The 17,258-nt window shown below is 58.8% G+C and overlaps 1 protein-coding gene across 1 annotated transcript; it reads left to right on the forward strand.

Annotated features, from left to right (window-relative positions):
* The first annotated feature begins 1,986 nt into the window (after positions 1-1,986).
* Positions 1,987-9,559, forward strand: SELENOS (selenoprotein S). Its single transcript, XM_081114831.1, has 6 exons — positions 1,987-2,713; positions 3,150-3,284; positions 6,792-6,898; positions 8,491-8,580; positions 8,678-8,756; positions 9,041-9,559. The coding sequence occupies exons 1-6, from the start codon at positions 2,638-2,640 to the stop codon at positions 9,118-9,120; spliced, it is 567 nt and encodes a 188-aa protein (XP_080970957.1). The 5' UTR covers positions 1,987-2,637; the 3' UTR covers positions 9,121-9,559.
* The last annotated feature ends 7,699 nt before the right edge of the window (positions 9,560-17,258 follow it).

Consider the following 17,258-nt stretch of genomic DNA (forward strand, 5'->3'; position numbering starts at 1 on the left):
GCAACCTACTTGGAAGGCAGTTTTGTCCAAGCTGCAAATTACAAGTGCATTTACCTTTGACCCGGCCGTCCCACTTCTGGGAATTCTCCTCTTTGCCACGTTGTTTGTGACAGTAAGAGATTAGACCCCAGTGTCCATTGATAGAGGAAGAGAGAAGTGAATGACCCAGCAGCCGTCAAAGAATGAAAACACAACTGCAGATGGAAACCCCGGAGCGAGAAGCGCGCCCTCTGGTGGCAGAGAAAGGGTACTGCATGGTGCGGGACAGGAAGCAGAGAGGAGGTTTGTTTTATTTTTTTAAATCTTCACCCGAGGATATTTTTCCATTGATTTTTAGGGAGAGGGGAAGAGAGAGGGAAAGACAGAAATATCCACGTGAGAGACACACATCGATGGGTTGCCTCCTGCATGAGCCCTGACCAGGGGCCCAGGCAGGGAAGGAGCCTGCAACCGAGGTACATGCCCTTGACCGGAATCGAACCCGGGACCCTTCTGTGTCAGCAAGCTGATGCGCTATCCACTGAGCCAAACAGGCTAGGGCTTGCTAGTGTTGTTAAAACACAAGGACGCACAAGAAATAAAAGTGAAACCTTTGGGGGCAGGGGGATTGGTTGAAAGGAAAGATGTGAGCGAGATTTCCCAATGGATAATTTAAACTATGCACCTGGCTTTTTATTCATACAGATGTGTGTTTTTTTATTGATTTCTGAGAGGAAGAGAGAGGGAGAGAGAGAGATAGAAACATCAATGAGGAGAGTCATGGATCGGCTGCCTCCTGCACGCTCCACACTGGGAATCGAGTTCTCAACCCGGACATGTGCCCTGACCATGACCTCCTGGTTCATAGATTGACGCTCAACCACTGAGCCGCGCCTGCCGGGCCTCCACCTGGGTTTTTTCATTATGTGAGTGTATTATCTATCTAACTCTCCCCACAAAGCACCCATTTCCCCAAAATTGAAGCCCTAAAATGATGAGCAGACTATTGGTCCCCGAGACCATACATTGGACGGGAGAGCTTATTTGGTGCAACTGCTCCTGTGTAACAGGAGTGGAAACGGGCCCACATGTGTTCCTCCCGCGTGGGAATAGCAAGAGCCTCCTCAAACCATCCAAACGCTCATGCTTCCCCCCAAATCCATTTCCCCGTTGGTTTTCTTCTTGCTCCCCCCTGCACTTCATTTTTGCAGCCCCCATAATCCTAGGGCCTCGTGCCAGCTGTGGTTTTTCCTAAACCCTTAACCATATAAGAGAAACTTGGACTATTGTGTTAACCAGAGGGCTCAGGTGCTGGAACTCTGTGGCAACGTCGCCCTCTTGTGGTTCCGAGCTGTTACTGCTACGAGGAGGTCTCTCTTGGGCCCAAAGAGAGTCCTGACCAGCTATTTTACTTCCTGGCCCATAACAGCCGGTTCCTAATGACCACCGTCACCAGCAGTTTCCAGGGTGACACCGTGGTCCCTGATTTTTGACTGACTAGCTGGAACCCGGATTCTTTATCCACCGGAGTGGAAGAAGGAATCCATGGACAGAGGGTGGTATAGCAAAGGTGGAGGTTTATTGAAGAATAAGTACAGACTCCCACGTGGGGAGGGGGAAAGGGTACTGGGGGTCGAATCTGCATCCCGGGCATGTGGCCTGATAGGGAATGGAACCTTGATCTGGTGCATAGGTCGATGCTGAACCACTGAGCCACACCGGCCAGGCAATGGTTCATCTTTTACAAGTGAAACATCACAAAGGAGGTGTTAAAAGAAGAAAATTCAGCCCCAGCAGGTTTGGCTCAGTGGCTTGGCCTGCGGACGGAAGGGTCCTGGGTTCTATACTAGCCAAGGGCACATGCCTAGGTTAGGGGCTCAATACCCACTAGTAGGGGATCCCCAGTAGGGGGCGTGCAGGAGGCAGTCGATCAATGATTCTCTCTCATCATTGATGTTTCTATCTCTCTCTCCCTCTCCCTTTCTAAAATCAATAAAAATAAAAAAATAAAATAAATAAAATAAAATCAATAAAAATATATTTTTTAAAAAAACTAGGCTTGGTACCACCAGAGCCTATGGTCTCTCTCTTTCAAAATCATATTGCTATTTGTCAATTAGCTTTTGAGAGAGCTAGGTATGTTCCCTTCAAAACCTTCTGGGGGGTGGGGGGGTGGGGGGAGACCCACCCCAAGTCACATTTCAAATAGGTTGAGAGAGGCGAGTGTCAGGCAGCGGGTGCAGGACACTGTGGGCGGAGGACCGGGCCGCAATGACGGGGACTGTCTGTGCCGCCGAGCGCGTGTTGGGGGCCCTCGCCGGGCTCATTCCTCCCCAAGAGGTTTGTCTTGCGGGCGGAGGAGGAGAAACGCGGGGATCAGCGGCCTTTCTCAGCTGAGACGGTGACGGGGCGGCGGGACCCGGCCGCGCGGCTTCCCCACAAACGTCAACACTCGGGGCGAGCGGACGGGGACACCTGTCACGCGTCCAAACCCGGCGGTGCTGCCACTCTGTCGCTGCGCCGCGCCGCCATTGGCCGGGGAGGCCGAAGCCACGCCCCCGAGCGCACGTCGTCTACGTAGGGGCGGGCGCGAGGCCGGAAGCCGGAAGTCGGCAGCCGGAGCTGACGCGGCGCAGCCCCGGCAGCGCAGCGGCCGCCATGGAGCAGGACGGGGAGCAGCTGTCGGCGCGGCCGGCCCTGGAGTCGGAGGGGCTGCGCTTCCTGCACGTCACCGGTGAGCCGCCGCGGGACGCGGGACGCGGGACGCGGGACCCAGAGGGGGCGGGCGGGGGGTCCCCATGGTCGGTGCGTGGTCCTCCGCGGCGGGCCGGCCGGGCCGGGGCCTTGGGAGGCCTTTCCCTCCTGGAGCCGCTCTTCCCAGGGCGGCGGCGGCGGCGGCCGGCCGCTTTATTTTCTTTTTTTTTTTTTCTTTTTTTTCAATTGGAAAGCAAGCTCTGGGCTTGCGGTCCCTGAGATCCCTGGGCCATTGCGTGCGCCCCCTCCCCGCCCGCCCTTGCGTCCCCTTAGGGTCCCCCGTTTCTCCATGTCCCCGGGTGCGGGCGGCCTCTGCCCGCCCGAGTTGGCTCGGCTTCTCCTTATCCCCAGGAAGGAGTGTTTGTCTTTCCAATTTCTCACAAACTGGTTTTTTTTTGGGTGTGTTTTGCTCGCAGTGGGCTCCCTGCTGGCCGCCTACGGCTGGTACCTGGTCTTCGGCTGCGTCCTGCTGTTCGCGGTCTTTCAGAAGCTCTCGGCCCGCCTGAGCGCCTCCAGGCAGAGGCGGCCGGACCCGGCGGCGGCTGCTGTAGGTTCGTACCTGGTACCGATAGTGAAACCGAGGCTGTGGTTGGGAGTAAGGAGTCCCGGATGGTGACCTGGGGGGAGGGGGGGGGGGGGGACAGGGGACGGGACCGCTTGGCGCTTCCGAAACGGAACGGGGATGAACGAACGTGCGATCTCGGTTTCCCCAGGGCAGAGATTTTTATTTTTTTTAAGTATATTTTATTGATTTTTTTTTTTTTTTTTACAGAGAGGAAGGGAGAGGGATAGAGAGTTAGAAACATCGATCAGCTGCCTCCTGCACACCCCCTACCGGGGATGTGCTCTTAACCAAGGTACATGCCCTTGACCGGAATCGAACCCGGGACCCTCCAGTCCGCAGGCTGATGCTCTATCCACTGAGACACACTGGTTAGGTCTAGGGCAGGGATTTTTTTTAAAAAAACACACACTCCTCGCCGAAACCGGTTTGGCTCAGTGGATAGAGCGTCGGCCTGCGGACTGAAAGGTCCCGGGTTCGATTCCGGTCAAGGGCATGTACCTGGGTTGCGGGCACATCCCCAGTAGGAGATGTGCAGGAGGCGGCTGATCGATGTTTCTCTCTCATCGATGTTTCTAACTCTCTATCTCTCTCCCTTCCTCTCTGTTAAAAATCAATAGAATATATATTTAAAAAAAAAAAAAAACACACACACCCACACTCCTCGGTTCGTATCCGAGTCACGGCACCAAAAAAAAAGCCCCACACACACACACACACACACACACAACAATTTTTATTTCAGAGAGGAAGGGAGGGGGGGAGGGAAATAGAAACATCAATGATGAGAGACACTTATCATGCCTCCTGCACGCCCCCTACTGGGGATCAAGCCCGCAATCCAGGCATGTGCCCTGACTGGGAATCGAACCCAGGACCTCTTGGTCCATGGGACAACGTGCAATCCACTGAGCCACCACAGCCGGGCCAGGGCAGGGATTTTTAATGGGGGTGGATTAGGTTGGAAACTTCACTCACGGGTCTGCCTGTGAACCCCGAGTGACCTCAGGCCTGGAGTGAGGAGGAACTCTGGTGTGGGTTAGTCTGGTCCTTCCCACTCACTTTATGCTGATTGATCACCACCTCACTAGTCGGACGCGGCGCTGCCGTTTCCATAGCAGCAGCATCAAACACAGGTGGTCATGCATCGGAGTCACCATAGTTACCGAGGTTGGGGAGGAGGAGCAGAGGTCGTAAAACTCATCAAGCCTGCCTCTCCTTCCCCGTGCCCCTGGGCCTTGGGCCTGCATGCCCAGTCAGTCTCTTGGATTGTTGGCCCTATGGGCAACGAGAAACTACAAAGTCCAAGTGTAAACCTTTAAAGGAGGTTGAGAGTGGGGTCAGGAACAGTCTCAGGCACCTGCCACAGCCTCCTCCACCAGTAACTGCAGGGAAAGGTGCGTGGTGTTGCTGTTCAATTTGGGGCATGAAAATGTAGGTTAAAAAAACTACACCTGGGCCCTGGCTGGTTTGGCTCAGTGGATAGAGCGTCGGCCTGGGGACTGAAAGGTCCCAGGTTCGATACCAGTCAAGGGCACGTGCCCAGGCTGTGGGCTCGATCCCCAGTGGGGGGCTTGCAGGAGGCAGCCAATCAGTGATTCTCTCTCATCATTGATATATCTCTCCCTCTCCCTCTCTGGAATCAATAAAAATATATTTAAAAAAACACAAAAAAACACTACACTTAGTTGATTTTATTCTAAGCTGACAAGTTAGCAAGGTTCCTGTAATCACACCTCCATATCCAAAGTGGAAGTATACTTTTTGTTTCCTTTTTATTTTAAATATTTTTATTGCCCTGGCTGGTTTGGCTCAGTGGATAGAGCCTCAGCCTCCAGACCAAAGGGTCCCAGGTTCGATTCTGGTCATGGGCACATGCCTGGCTTGCGGGCTTGGTCCAAGGTGCAAGGAGGCAGTCAATCAATGATTCCCTCATCATCATTGATGTCTCTCTCTCTCTCTCCCTTCCTCTCTGAAAGCAAAAATATTTTTAAAAATATATTTTTACTAGTGACCTGGTGCACGAAATTCGTGCGGGGGGGGGGGGGGGGGGCGGGGGACGTGTCCCTCAGCCCAGCCTGCACCCTCTCCAATCTGGGATCCCTCTGGGAGATGTCTGACTGCCATTTTAGGTCCGATCCCATAAACCGGCAGTCAAACATCCCTCTTGCAATCCAGAACTGCTGGCTCCTAACTGCTCACCTGCCTGATCACCCTTAACCACTGCCTGCCAGCCTGATTGCCCCCCACCAGCCTTCTCACCCCCAACTGCTCCCCCTGGCAGCCTCATTGTCCTTGCCCTGCCTGCCTGCCTGCCTGCCCACCCTGCCAGGGCTCTGGGATCAATGGCAGAGCAGAGGTAGGCATTTCCCACGTGGCCTGTGCTCCGCCATTAATCCCCACCCATGGAGGCCCTGCCTGCACTATGATCAGTCGCTGCCCACCCTGCCATGGCTCTGTGATCAATGCTGCACAGAGGGAGGCCCTTCCCACCCAGTGGGGCTCTGCTATGGGCCCTCCCAGCCACGGCTTGGTCCCGAAGGAGGTCCGGAAGTTTGTCCAGAAGGTCTCCTGGTCTAATTAGCATATTACCCTTTTATTAGTGTAGATTGCTTTCAGAGAGGATGGGGGAGATAGAAACATCATTGATGAGAGAGAATCATTGATTGCACGCCCCCCCACTGGGGATCAAGCCCACAGCCTGGGTATGTGCCCTTGACCGGAATTGAACCCAGGACCAGGCCAACACTCTATCCGCTAGAGCCAAACCAGCTAGGGCTTGTTTCCTTTTTAAAGTTTTGCTCATCCCTGCCACCACCACCCACACACACCCCACACTCCTTTGCCAGCCACTTGACCATGACATTTTGACCCGCATTTTATGTGGATTCATTCAGCTAAGGGGCCTTGTTCCTGTGCTGTCTCTAGGTAGTGATCACCTCCCTGTCCTTTGAGTGGTGATGGGATATATACCTTCCAACGCTGACTGGAGGGATTTTTCTTTTATGTGGAAACAAGGATAAAGTGATAAAGTACCTGAGTCTCTCGATCGCTTTCTGGTGTCGACCTGGACTAATTTCAGTGATGGCCAGCTGTCTTCTAGAATTCTGGTCAACCTCGGCACTGGGTGCTGGGAGGTACCCCGGCTGTGGCCTGATACCTCCCACTCACTTTGGTTGCCTCCTGCACGCCCCCTACTGGGGATCAAGCCCGAAACCCAGGTACAGCCAAGTCCAAGTGTGTCTGTCAGAGCACTTACCTTTCAGGCTGGGCCCCCCCAGGTCTTTCTGAATTTGGAGTTGGGGGGGGAAGGGGCAGGAATCTGCATCTCTGGGAGGTTTCTGGTGCCGAGGGGCAGCCTCCTCACCCCAAAACAGCCAAAACAGATGCAGGGGTCCCACGTCTGTACTCCCACGTCTTTGTAATGATGTGGACTCTGGAGAGTTTCCGTGGTGCACAAGGTGCGTTACCTTCCCTCATTCTTCTCTCCTCACAGCTCCCGAGGATGTTGTGAGACGGCAGGAGGCTTTAGCGGCCGCGCGCCTGAAAATGCAGGAGGAATTAAATGCCCAAGTAGAAAGGCACAAGGAGAAACTACGACAGGTAGGGCTGCTCCGCCCTCAACCACAAGGGTCTGAGGCTTAGCGGGTAAACACTGTGTGCACAGGGGTGAGTCCTGGGAACGGATTCGGCAGCATCTTTTCAGCTGAGGGCAACGCTCTCCTTGTGCGATTTGTTATGGGGGTGTCTTGTACTTACATTTTTGCTTCTTAGTGGCTCTCCCAGCAGGATTTCAGCCACCATCTGCATGTGGCGGGTGTCATGGCAGCAGAGCACACACATTCTAGTTTAGGTTGCGTGTCTCACATGCCCCGGCCTGCTGGGGCCTCTCTTCAGGGGATGGAGGGAGAGCAGTGATGGGCTAAGCCCAGGGCTGAGATGGCGTTTTGAAAGATTTGTTGGGGGCCCTAGGAGAGGGGAGAGGAAGAACCAAGGATGGAGGACCAGCTGTGACCCAGTCTGTCCCAACAAAAGAAAATGCAGACTGGACTGCTTATTCTCCAGCGCAGAGGTTTCTGGGCCCCCTCTGCACTCCGAGGAAGCCTGTAGGGCAGCAGCCCAGTGGGTCGTCCCTGGTGGCTTTTGTTTCTGCGCGGGCTGGAACCCAGAATGAGACTGCCCATGCTCTGGTAACCGAAAATTTACCACTGGCACCTTTCTGTGACTTTTTTAAGCATATAGCTTAGAAAGGCAACGGCAGGCTGTGATGTCACAGGCAGGCATTAGGGGAAGTAGGGAAAAGCAAAAAGATAACAGACATTTTTCCCCCAATAGGTAAATCGCACAAGGAGAGGATTTGGCCCCTTGGCTACAAACCCTATTTATAAACCTAGTGCACACCACACACACACACACACACACACACACACACACACACACACAAAAAAAAAAACCTATGCAAATAGATTGAACGGCCGAACAGTCACGATGACGTCTGCTGCAGTGGGATGGGGGAACAGGTGAGCAGGGGCACGAGCCCCTGGTCCCCACCTAGGCTCCTCCTGCCGGCGCAGGTCATTTGCGAGAGGCGGCGGCTGCCCATGGTCGGCAATCGGGGCAGTAAGCTGCCACTCGCACCGGCTGCCGCCCCCCCCCCATTGCTCCACAGTGCGAGCGGGGCTGTGGAGGTTGGGCTGCAACCCGCCCCTGTGCCCACCGCAGCCTCGCGCCGCACTGGACCCCTAGTAAAAAATTAAAAAAAAACAAAAAGTGCAAACCCAGCAAAAGTGGCTCCTCTGAACCCTTTGCTGCTCTTATGCCAAATGATAGCCCCTGCCCAGATGGCATTGAGGCACGTTCCTGGCATAAATGGGGACCGGGGACTAGTGGGGTGGGATGCTTCTGCATGGACTGGCTGGCACCTCCCTGAAACCCGCACCGATGCATTGGGGTAGAGGGTTTGCTTGGGGCCTACTGGTCGACCTCTAAACCTAGGGCATTTTTACCTGACTGGAGCGAGCTTTTACCCTTTCTTGCAAATTTTTTTTTTTTTTTTTTTTTTTTGCTGGGCCATCTGGTCGACCCCAGCAAGGTGCAACCCCCTTCCAGTTCACTTCCCTACACTCCAACCTACCTGAAGGCAGAGTGGTCCTGCAGGCGCACACTCACTCATCCCCTCTTCACCCCCCTCACAGCTTGAGGAAGAGAAACGGAGAAGGAAGATTGAAATGTGGGACAGCCTGCAAGAGGGGAAAAGCTACAGAGGCCATGCCAGGAAGCCTCAGGTGAGCCCCCCAGCTGACGACAGCAAGCCTCCCCATCCAACTGTCAGGTAGAACGTAATGCTGCTCACTGTGAGCCGTCTCTCTCCCCTCCACACAGGAAGAAGACAACCCCAGCCCTTCTACTTCATCCAGCCTCCCCAAACGGCCAGCCGACAGGAAGCCCCTACGTGGGGGTGGTAAGGACCACCCCCCCACCCAAAGCTCTGCTCTTTCCTCTCTAGGAAGGCTCGAGGGGCAAGGAGGTGGGAGGTTTGGAGGACTTATGCAGAGGGTGGTAAAATACCCCCTTTCACAAGCCTGGGAGTTAGCAGCCTTCGGCAAAGCTGCAGCATAAAAGTCTCAAAGTCAGATACCCAAGACATTTTATTGAGAAGGTCCCAAACAAGGAGAGAGCATGGTGACCAAAGCTCAGAGCTGGGTGGACGTGATAAAGGGCCCATTTTCTTTGCTGTCACTGCAGGTTATAACCCTTTGTCTGGGGAAGGAGGAGGAGCCTGCACGTGGAGACCTGGACGCCGAGGCCCATCATCTGGGGGATGAGGCTAAGAAAGCCTTGCCCCGTGTCACTCGACACGAAGCAAGCCCAGCCCTCACCCCCAACCCCCTTCAATTGCCTTACGCACCCTTTCTCACAGTGACCAACCCAGCCCTTGGGGGCAGGGGGCTCACTTCTGTCCTCCACCTGCACAGCACCCAGCAGGCAGCAGCGGGTCCCCATCTCCGAAGGAGGCACCTGACCCAATCCAGAACACTGGGACCTAGAGGAATGGCCCCCTCTCACACAGCCCTTCACTGCTGCTAGGACAGTCTCTGTGATAGGTTGCGTCGAATGACGTCCTCCTTGTAAATGGTGAAGCCACCACCAAGGATTACCGAGGCTCACAGTTGACGGGGTTTCTGTAGACCTGCACAGAACACTTTGCAAGGTATAAACGTTTTTAAAGCTGCTGTCCTTATGCACAAGGCCTCTCTTTCCACAGCCGCCTTCTACTGTGGTCATTACCCTCGCACTGCGCCTCCTTCCAAGCCCCTACACCCAGGGCTGCCACACTTCTTAGAAACCTCGCCTTGCTCAGAAGGGCGAGGTCCCCCAGCAGCACACAATGCAGCCTAAGGCTGCCCACGGGCACCACACAAGCCACTGCATTCTAAGCCAGGGGCCTAGGACAAGCAAATTACATTCCATGTATGGCAAGCACAACAGGTACACCTGAGTGGGCAAAGCAGCAGCGGGGATGACAAAGCGGCAAAGTCCCTCCACATGAGGGAGGAGGGCACGGGCCCGCACAGAGAAGGCCAGCAAAGGCCCCCACAGCACCAGGTGACACCCTGGGTCACTACTCAAGGAAATGCAGCCACATAAAAAGCATCAAATACAGAGAAGCAGTTTGGGCAAAGCCACCAGCTGGGCACAGCAACAGAGCAAGTACGGTACTCCAAGTGCAAGCCCCAAACATCAGGGCCAACCTCAGTTCTCAGCCAACAAAAGCCAAGGAACAGGCTTGAAAGGTGAGGTCCCACCATAACTACAGTTCCCAGGGCCCTGAAAGCCACCAGGTCAGAACCACACTCACCGCTTATTGCCTTGGCACAGCTTAGCCACCACTGGCTTTTCAAAGACTTGGGGGCTTTGTGGACAGCTGGTTCAGCCACCACACCGTGGCTCACCAAGCAGGAACCACAACAGTAGCTTTTTCAGAGGTTTCAAAGCAGGATAGGACTCGAGTGACAACTGAGAACAGCACACATGGGCATCATCAAAGGCCCAGCAGGGCCCAAGCTCTGCCAGTACAAGCTCCCACACCAGAGGGAGACACAACCTAAGGAGAGCAAGTGGCCCTCGGGTTCAATTCTGAATGCCAACACCATGAGGGTGAGTAGAGAGCAAGGTCCACGGGGTCCACACCCCTGCCCTCCACACACCTCTCCCAGGGCAGGCAGCATCAGGGTGAAATGGGCACAGCATACTCCTTTGAGCAGAGTATCCAACCACATGTTAGGCCCAGCTCAACAGCCACAAGCAGCAGCCTGGGAAGCTCCCAGCACAACCCAGGAAAGCAAAGCTCAGAAAGCTCACTCAGCGAGATCGCCACAAGGCCCACCCTGAGCATCAAAGGGCATCAAAGCCCCTGGGAGTGAGAACACTCACCACCTTTGGTCACTGGAGCCCATGGCAGCCCAAGGAGGGGCCTCAAAGTGGGGATCAGCCAGGCACATGGAAGAGTGGGTCACACAGCTGAGAACCACACTCACCACCTTTGGGCACCGGAGCCCACGAGAGGCCTGCAGAGTGCAGGTCAACCAGGCACATTGTCCAAGGCGTGGATCACACGGGTGAGAACCGCACACACCACCTTCGTGCACCGGAGCCCACGAGAGGCCTGCAGAGTGCAGGTCAACCAGGCACATTGTCCAAGGCGTGGATCACACGGGTGAGAACCGCACGCACCACCTTCGTGCACCGGAGCCCACGAGAGGCCTGCAGAGTGCAGGTCAACCAGGCACATTGTCCAAGGCATGGATCACACAGGTGAGAACCGCACTCACTGCCTTTGTGCACCGTGGCCAAGGGCTACAACCACCTCCTGCACCCACTCAGGCATCCCCTGCAGGCAGAGCCTGGTGTCAGGTTGTAGTCAAACCGTGAGGCCTAGTGGTCCACCCACCAAACCAACCTGGTCAGCCACCCATCACTGGGTTATTACCAACCTGGTGGTACAAAACGCCCATTTCCGATAAAAAAATGACCGTGCCTGTTGGCCGGTCCTCAGCACGGGTCCCACGGGGATCCTTGAGTGGTGGCCCGGTCACTACTCCCTCCCATCACCCCTTTTTCTACCACCGAGCAACTCACAGCCATCTGGTCAACCCTCATGGCATGGCAACAGCAAACCAGAGCTGGTGTGGCCCACAGGGGGACGTGTATGGCTGCCCTTCTACTCCGTGCTCTCTTCACCAACTGTGCCAGCCAGCCCTCGCATCCGGGGAGACCTGGCATCCCAACCAGGGACCCTCTCGACTCCATCAAATGCAGGGCCCTGTCCGTCCGTGTCTGCATCTGACAAAAATTCTGCCACCGGGGCGCCTTCTGCTGAGCTGGGCTCCCTCTGGGTGTGGAGCACCCGGTCCAATTCCCCGCCAAGCCCCAGCATCTGTGGGCACCAGCGGCTGCTGGTCCAGGCGACCACACTTTGGGTCAGAAGTTGCGGTGAGACAGCCCTTAACCTGCTGGTATGATACCTGGCGAAGCGATAGAGCACCAACTCCAGGCCATGACGCTGATAGAGCCGCAGGGCCTCTGGAGGACCACTCTTTCCTCGTGCTCTGCCGCCACATTTACCTTTATCTCCCCCGAGAGGCATCAAGAAAGCGACCAGACGCAACTGACCCGACATCCACACACACCAGCCGCAGCCCCACACCTCCGCTCCACAGGGCTGTAAAGAAGCACAGCCGGCCTCCTGGTGCCCAGACCTCGCCAAAACCTCGTAGTGTGTCTTAAAGCCAGCACAGCAAGCAAAGGCGTCCACCCTCTGTGGGGAGCCTTCCGGCACGGCAAGCGGAAGCTGGTGCGGCAGCCCAGTGAAGAGGTTGAAACCACGGTCAGTGTCCTTAGCCCCCGAATGAAAGCCAGGCCCAGTGTGGGCCTCTCAGCAGCATAGGCAGAGCCGGGAGGTGGATCAGTTCACGCCCGAGCCCTACACGCCAGAGAGCCGTTTGCGATTTACTGCAGGGAGCAAGCCCTTGCCTCCCTCAGGGCAGAAAAGACCGATTCCGGGCCCTACAAGCTGGTGACAGGGCTGAACCGCACACGGCATAGCAGGCTCCATTCGCCTTCACACCAGTCATTTCGGTCCACAAGACCCAAGACTGGGCCCCACTCTAGCGGGGGCTCCTGGAGTATGAATTCATTCCCTTTGCCTCACAGAGCCCTGGTTGCCTCCCGGGAGAAGAGGCACTGGCAGATGCAGGTCCACTTCCCTCCGGTTCTCCACAGAGCCCCGTGGGTTTCCGAAGGCACTGCTTTGCCAGGCCGGGAATTGGGAAAATAACACGCCACAACTCTGCAGATACACATCTCTGAACAAATGACCAAAGCCAGCGTAGCAGTACACCAAGTCGCATGGCACTTTTCCTCGGGCACTGTGGGGCACACTACCACTATTTTCGGCCCATGAATTCCTCGGAGGTACCTCTGACCAATGGCCAACACCAGGACCACAGCCTCCTTACCTGGAGCCCCACACAGCACCAGTTAGGCCTGTCCATCTCAGAAGCAGGACCCGCAAAAGTTGAAGGGGGAAAAAACCAATGTGCTAGGATCCACGAGTGCTCGTGGCCAAGTACGTGGTGTACGGTTCAATCCTATTTACTCTTCCGGGCAGCCCCACACTTTGGGCCCAGCAGGCAGTCTCCAGCAAACACTGCAGTCCTGATGCCCAGGGAGCGGGCGTGTAGCCAGAATGGTCACGGGATCAGCCACCTCCAGCCCTTGGCACTCTCTTTGGGCCCTGCGGCTGGCACTGCAGCCCTTACATAGTGCTCTCCAGGTCTGCGGAAAAAGGCCGCCGAAGCATTTCACCACACACTGCCCCGGGCCTGCCCCACCGCGAGACGAGTGCCAGTAAAAGTCCGGACCAATGACCGACACACCCATGCGTGTGCGCGGGCGAGTTCTCCATCCTCTCCAGGCTCAATGTGGGCTCGGGAACGAACAGCAGAGGCGTTTCATGCACATACTGCCCCGGGCCGGCCCCGACATCAAGATTGAGCGCCAGTAAAGCCCGGACCAACGATCGACACCCACGTGTGTGCGCGCCAGGCCTGTCCTCCTTGCTCATCAAGCACCACCCAAGGGCGCCGGCCTCATCTCCTGGGAAGGTCGAGCGTTCTGGGACCAGACTCCCACTCGCTCCTGTATCCTTGGCAGAGCACTAGCCCACCTCTGGGCTGAGGGGCACCAATAGGTGCTGGTCTGAACGGTTCAGTTCCGTGTAGCTCCACACTTGGGCCGGGACTTGGCGTGAACAAATCACCTCCTACAGCACTGGAGGTACAACCTGGAGTGAACAAATGCAGCATGGGTCGTCACGCATGACTGGCACAACCTTGATACCAACACCGGCCCGCTGGAACGCCCCCACGGGCATCAGGACCACGTCCCGCCTCTTAGGCTACTTCCCTGACTCTCGGCGTGGAACTGAACCAAGGACGTGCCTTACCCGGACCGCGGACGGGCACACGGCGGCTTCCACAAGCGTGCGGACCCTAAGGGCAGCGGCTCCTGCGGACAGAACCCAGGCAAGCTTTTGCAAACCGGCCCACTGTGGCTCCCGCGAGCAGGCAGACCACTCAGGTGAACCCTATACGAGCGTTATTCCTCACGGGCGGCCTCCCGCGGTTGGGTCTACGGCCGGCAGCTCCCGTGTGTGGACACCCTGTCTCCCACAGACAGGTCCAAGGCAGGGACGGGACCATCGGTGGCCTCCGCGGACCGATAAGCACACAAGCTGGTAGTTCCCCCAGCCGGACGGAACCCCTGCAGTTCCCGACGGGCACACAGCAGGAGGGCCCAACAGCCGGCCGGAACCACTGTCCGCTCCCCGGGCAGGCAAGCCTCCAGCCAGCGGTTCCCACAGCCGGTCGGAACCGCTGCAAGCTCCCACGGGCGGGCAGGCCCACAAGCCGGGTGGAACCGCTGCAGCCCCAGCGGGCGGGCAAGCCCACAGCCGGTGGCTCCTGCAGCCGGACGGAACCGCTGCAGCCCCCGCGGGCGGGCAGACCCACAGGCGGTGGGCTCCCGCAGCCGGACGAAACTGCTACAGCCCCCGCGGGCAGGCAGACCCACAGCCGGTGGTTCCCGCAGCCGGACGGAACCCTACAGCCCCCGCGGGCAGGCAGACCCACAGCCGGTGGTTCCCGCAGCCGGACGGAACCCTACAGCCCCGCGGGCAGAGCAGGCCCACAGCCGGTGGTTCCCGCAGCCGGGCGGAACTGCTGCAGCCCCCGCGGGCGGGCAGACCCACAGCCGGTGGGCTCCCGCAGCCGGACGAAACTGCTGCAGCAGCCCCCGCGGGCGGGCAGACCCACAGCCGGTGGTTCCCGCAGCCGGACGGAACCCTGCAGCCCCCGCGGGCAGAGCAGGCCCACAGCCGGTGGGCTCCCGCAGCCGGACGGAACTGCTGCAGCCCCCGCGGGCGGACAAGCCCGTAAGCCAGTGGCTCCCACAGCCGGACGGAACCGCTGCAGCTCCCGCGGGCAGACAAGCCCGCAGCCGGACGGAACCGCTGCAGCCCCCGCGGGTGGACAAGCCCACAGCCGGTGGCTCCCACAGCCGGACGGAACCGCTGCAGCCCCTGCGGGCAGGCAGGCCCACAAGCCGGGTGGAACCGCTGCAGCCCCCGCGGGCAGACAAGCCCACAGCCAGTGGCTCCCGCAGCCGGACGGAACCGCTGCAGCCCCCGCGGGCGGGCAGACCCACAGCCGGTGGGCTCCCGCAGCCGGACGAAACTGCTGCAGCCCCCGCGGGCAGAGCAGGCCCACAGCCGGTGGCTCCCGCAGCCGGACGGAACTGCTGCAGCCCCCACGGGCGGACAAGCCCGCAAGCCAGTGGCTCCCGCAGCCGGACGGAACCGCTGCAGCTCCCGCGGGCAGACAAGCCCGCAGCCGGACGGAACCCTGCAGCCCCCGCGAGCAGACAAGCCCACAGCCAGTGGCTCCCGCAGCCGGACGGAACCGCTGCAGCCCCCGCGGGCGGACAAGCCCACAGCCGGTGGCTCCCACAGCCGGACGGAACCGCTGCAGCCCCCGCGGGCAGGCAGGCCCACAAGCCGGGTGGAACCGCTGCAGCCCCAGCGGGCGGGCAAGCCCACAGCCAGACGGAACCCTGCAGCCCCTGAGGGCAGACAAGCCCACAGCCAGTGGCTCCCGCAGCCGGACGGAACCACTGCAGCCCCCGCGGGCGGACAAGCCCACAGCCGGTGGCTCCCGCAGCCAGACGGAACCGCTGCAGCCCCCGTGGGCGAGCAGGCCCACAGCCGGTGGCTTCCGCGGCCGGACGGAACCGCTGCAGCCCCCGCGGGCGGGCAGACCCACAGCCGGTGGGCTCCCGCAGCCGGACGGAACTGCTGCAGCCCCCGCGGGCGGACAAGCCCACAGCCGGTGGCTCCCGCGGCCAGACGGAACCGCTGCAGCCCCCGCAGGCGAGCAGGCCCACAGCCGGTGGCTTCCGTGGCCGGACGGAACCGCTGCAGCCCCCGCGGGCGGGCAGACCCACAGCCGGTGGGCTCCCGCAGCCGGACGGAACTGCTGCAGCCCCCGCGGGCGGACAAGCCCGCAAGCCAGTGGCTCCCGCAGCCGGACGGAACCGCTGCAGCTCCCGCGGGCAGACAAGCCCGCAGCCGGACGAAACCCTGCAGCCCCCGCGGGCAGAGCAGGCCCACAGCCGGTGGTTCCCGCAGCCGGACGGAACCGCTGCAACCCCCGCGGGCGGACAAGCCCGCAAGCCGGTGGTTCCCGCAGCCGGGCCGAGCCCCTGCACCCCCCGCGGGCGGGCAGACCCACAGCCGGTGGCTTCCGCGGCCGGGCGGAACCCCTGCGGCTCCCACGAGCGAGCAAGACCCTACGGCTGGTGGTTCCCACCCGCGGCCAAGTTGACCCCCTGCGGCCCCCACAGACAGGCCCATGGCAGGCTCGCAGGCTGGCTGGTGCGGTGGTTCCCGCGGCTGGGCGGAACCGCTGCGGCTCCCCCACAGCGAGACCAGGACGGGCTGACCCCACGGGAATCGGCTCGGAACCCCGGCGGTGTCGGTTCCCGCTTGCTCACAGGTCAGCCAGAAGTTGCCCCAAGGCATATAGTCTCTATGACTGCCAGTACAATCTCCGGAGAACCGATGAAACGTGGACAGTCGGCGTAACCGGGGGCGATCCTGATATCCCCTCCGGGCTCCTGGAACTCTGCCTCGGGCAACAAGATCAAATCTCATCCCTTACCGAATGCCCCGGAGCTACGGAGGAAGGCGGCAATATAAAAGTGGCCACAAGGTGGCGACTGACAATAGGGTAAAAGTCAAAGAGAGACGCATCTGAAGGGTGGCGGCATGGGCGAGAGAGCACCGCCGCCCCCCCAAACCCCCCAACTTCATCTTGTTCGTCTCGGAGAGTCTCTTGTCTGGCTCCGAGCGGGTGGAAAGCGTCCAGCACGGCCCAAGGCGTCCACCGGGGACCTCCTGGCCAGCGCGGCGAGACCCTGGCCGCAGAAGGGGCATTTGGAAGTATTTTTTTCAGGAAGCTGCGGGGAGGGGGACAGACTCCCCACGGGACTTCCCGGCGCCCTGCGGGAACGTGGAAACTCCCCGGACACACGGGCGCGGGCTCCCGGAGGACATATCTGCCCCCGGGCGTGGACCATTGCAAGGCCTCAAGGGACTGCCATGGCCGAGGCAGATTTTAGTCTATAAATTAAACCGGGTGCTAACACGGAAAACACACCCTAATCGTTTTTATTTCTTCTCCGCATGTTTTTATTTTTGTGCTTTGCCTTTAAGGATCTAACAGCCAGGCTCTTTGCCCGGAGACCAGCAGACGGAGCTGGATCACACTAGTCCCAGAGCCACACGGGTGCAGAAGCCAACAGATGAGCCACTAACCGGACAGGGGGCCCCGTGTGCGCAGACCCT

The sequence above is a fragment of the Myotis nattereri genome (genome assembly GCF_964212035.1).
Source record: "Myotis nattereri genome assembly, chromosome: 21".
Classification (NCBI taxonomy): domain Eukaryota; kingdom Metazoa; phylum Chordata; class Mammalia; order Chiroptera; family Vespertilionidae; genus Myotis; species Myotis nattereri.

Excerpts from the sequence above, each read along its gene's own strand:
- SELENOS (XM_081114831.1), top strand. The coding sequence starts at position 2,638 with ATGGAGCAGGACGGGGAGCAGCTGTCGGCGCGGCCGGCCCTGGAGTCG. Across the intron at positions 2,714-3,149 it reads GCGCTTCCTGCACGTCACCG|TGGGCTCCCTGCTGGCCGCC; the intron begins GTGAGCCGCCGC and ends TTTTGCTCGCAG. Across the intron at positions 8,581-8,677 it reads GCCATGCCAGGAAGCCTCAG|GAAGAAGACAACCCCAGCCC; the intron begins GTGAGCCCCCCA and ends CCCTCCACACAG.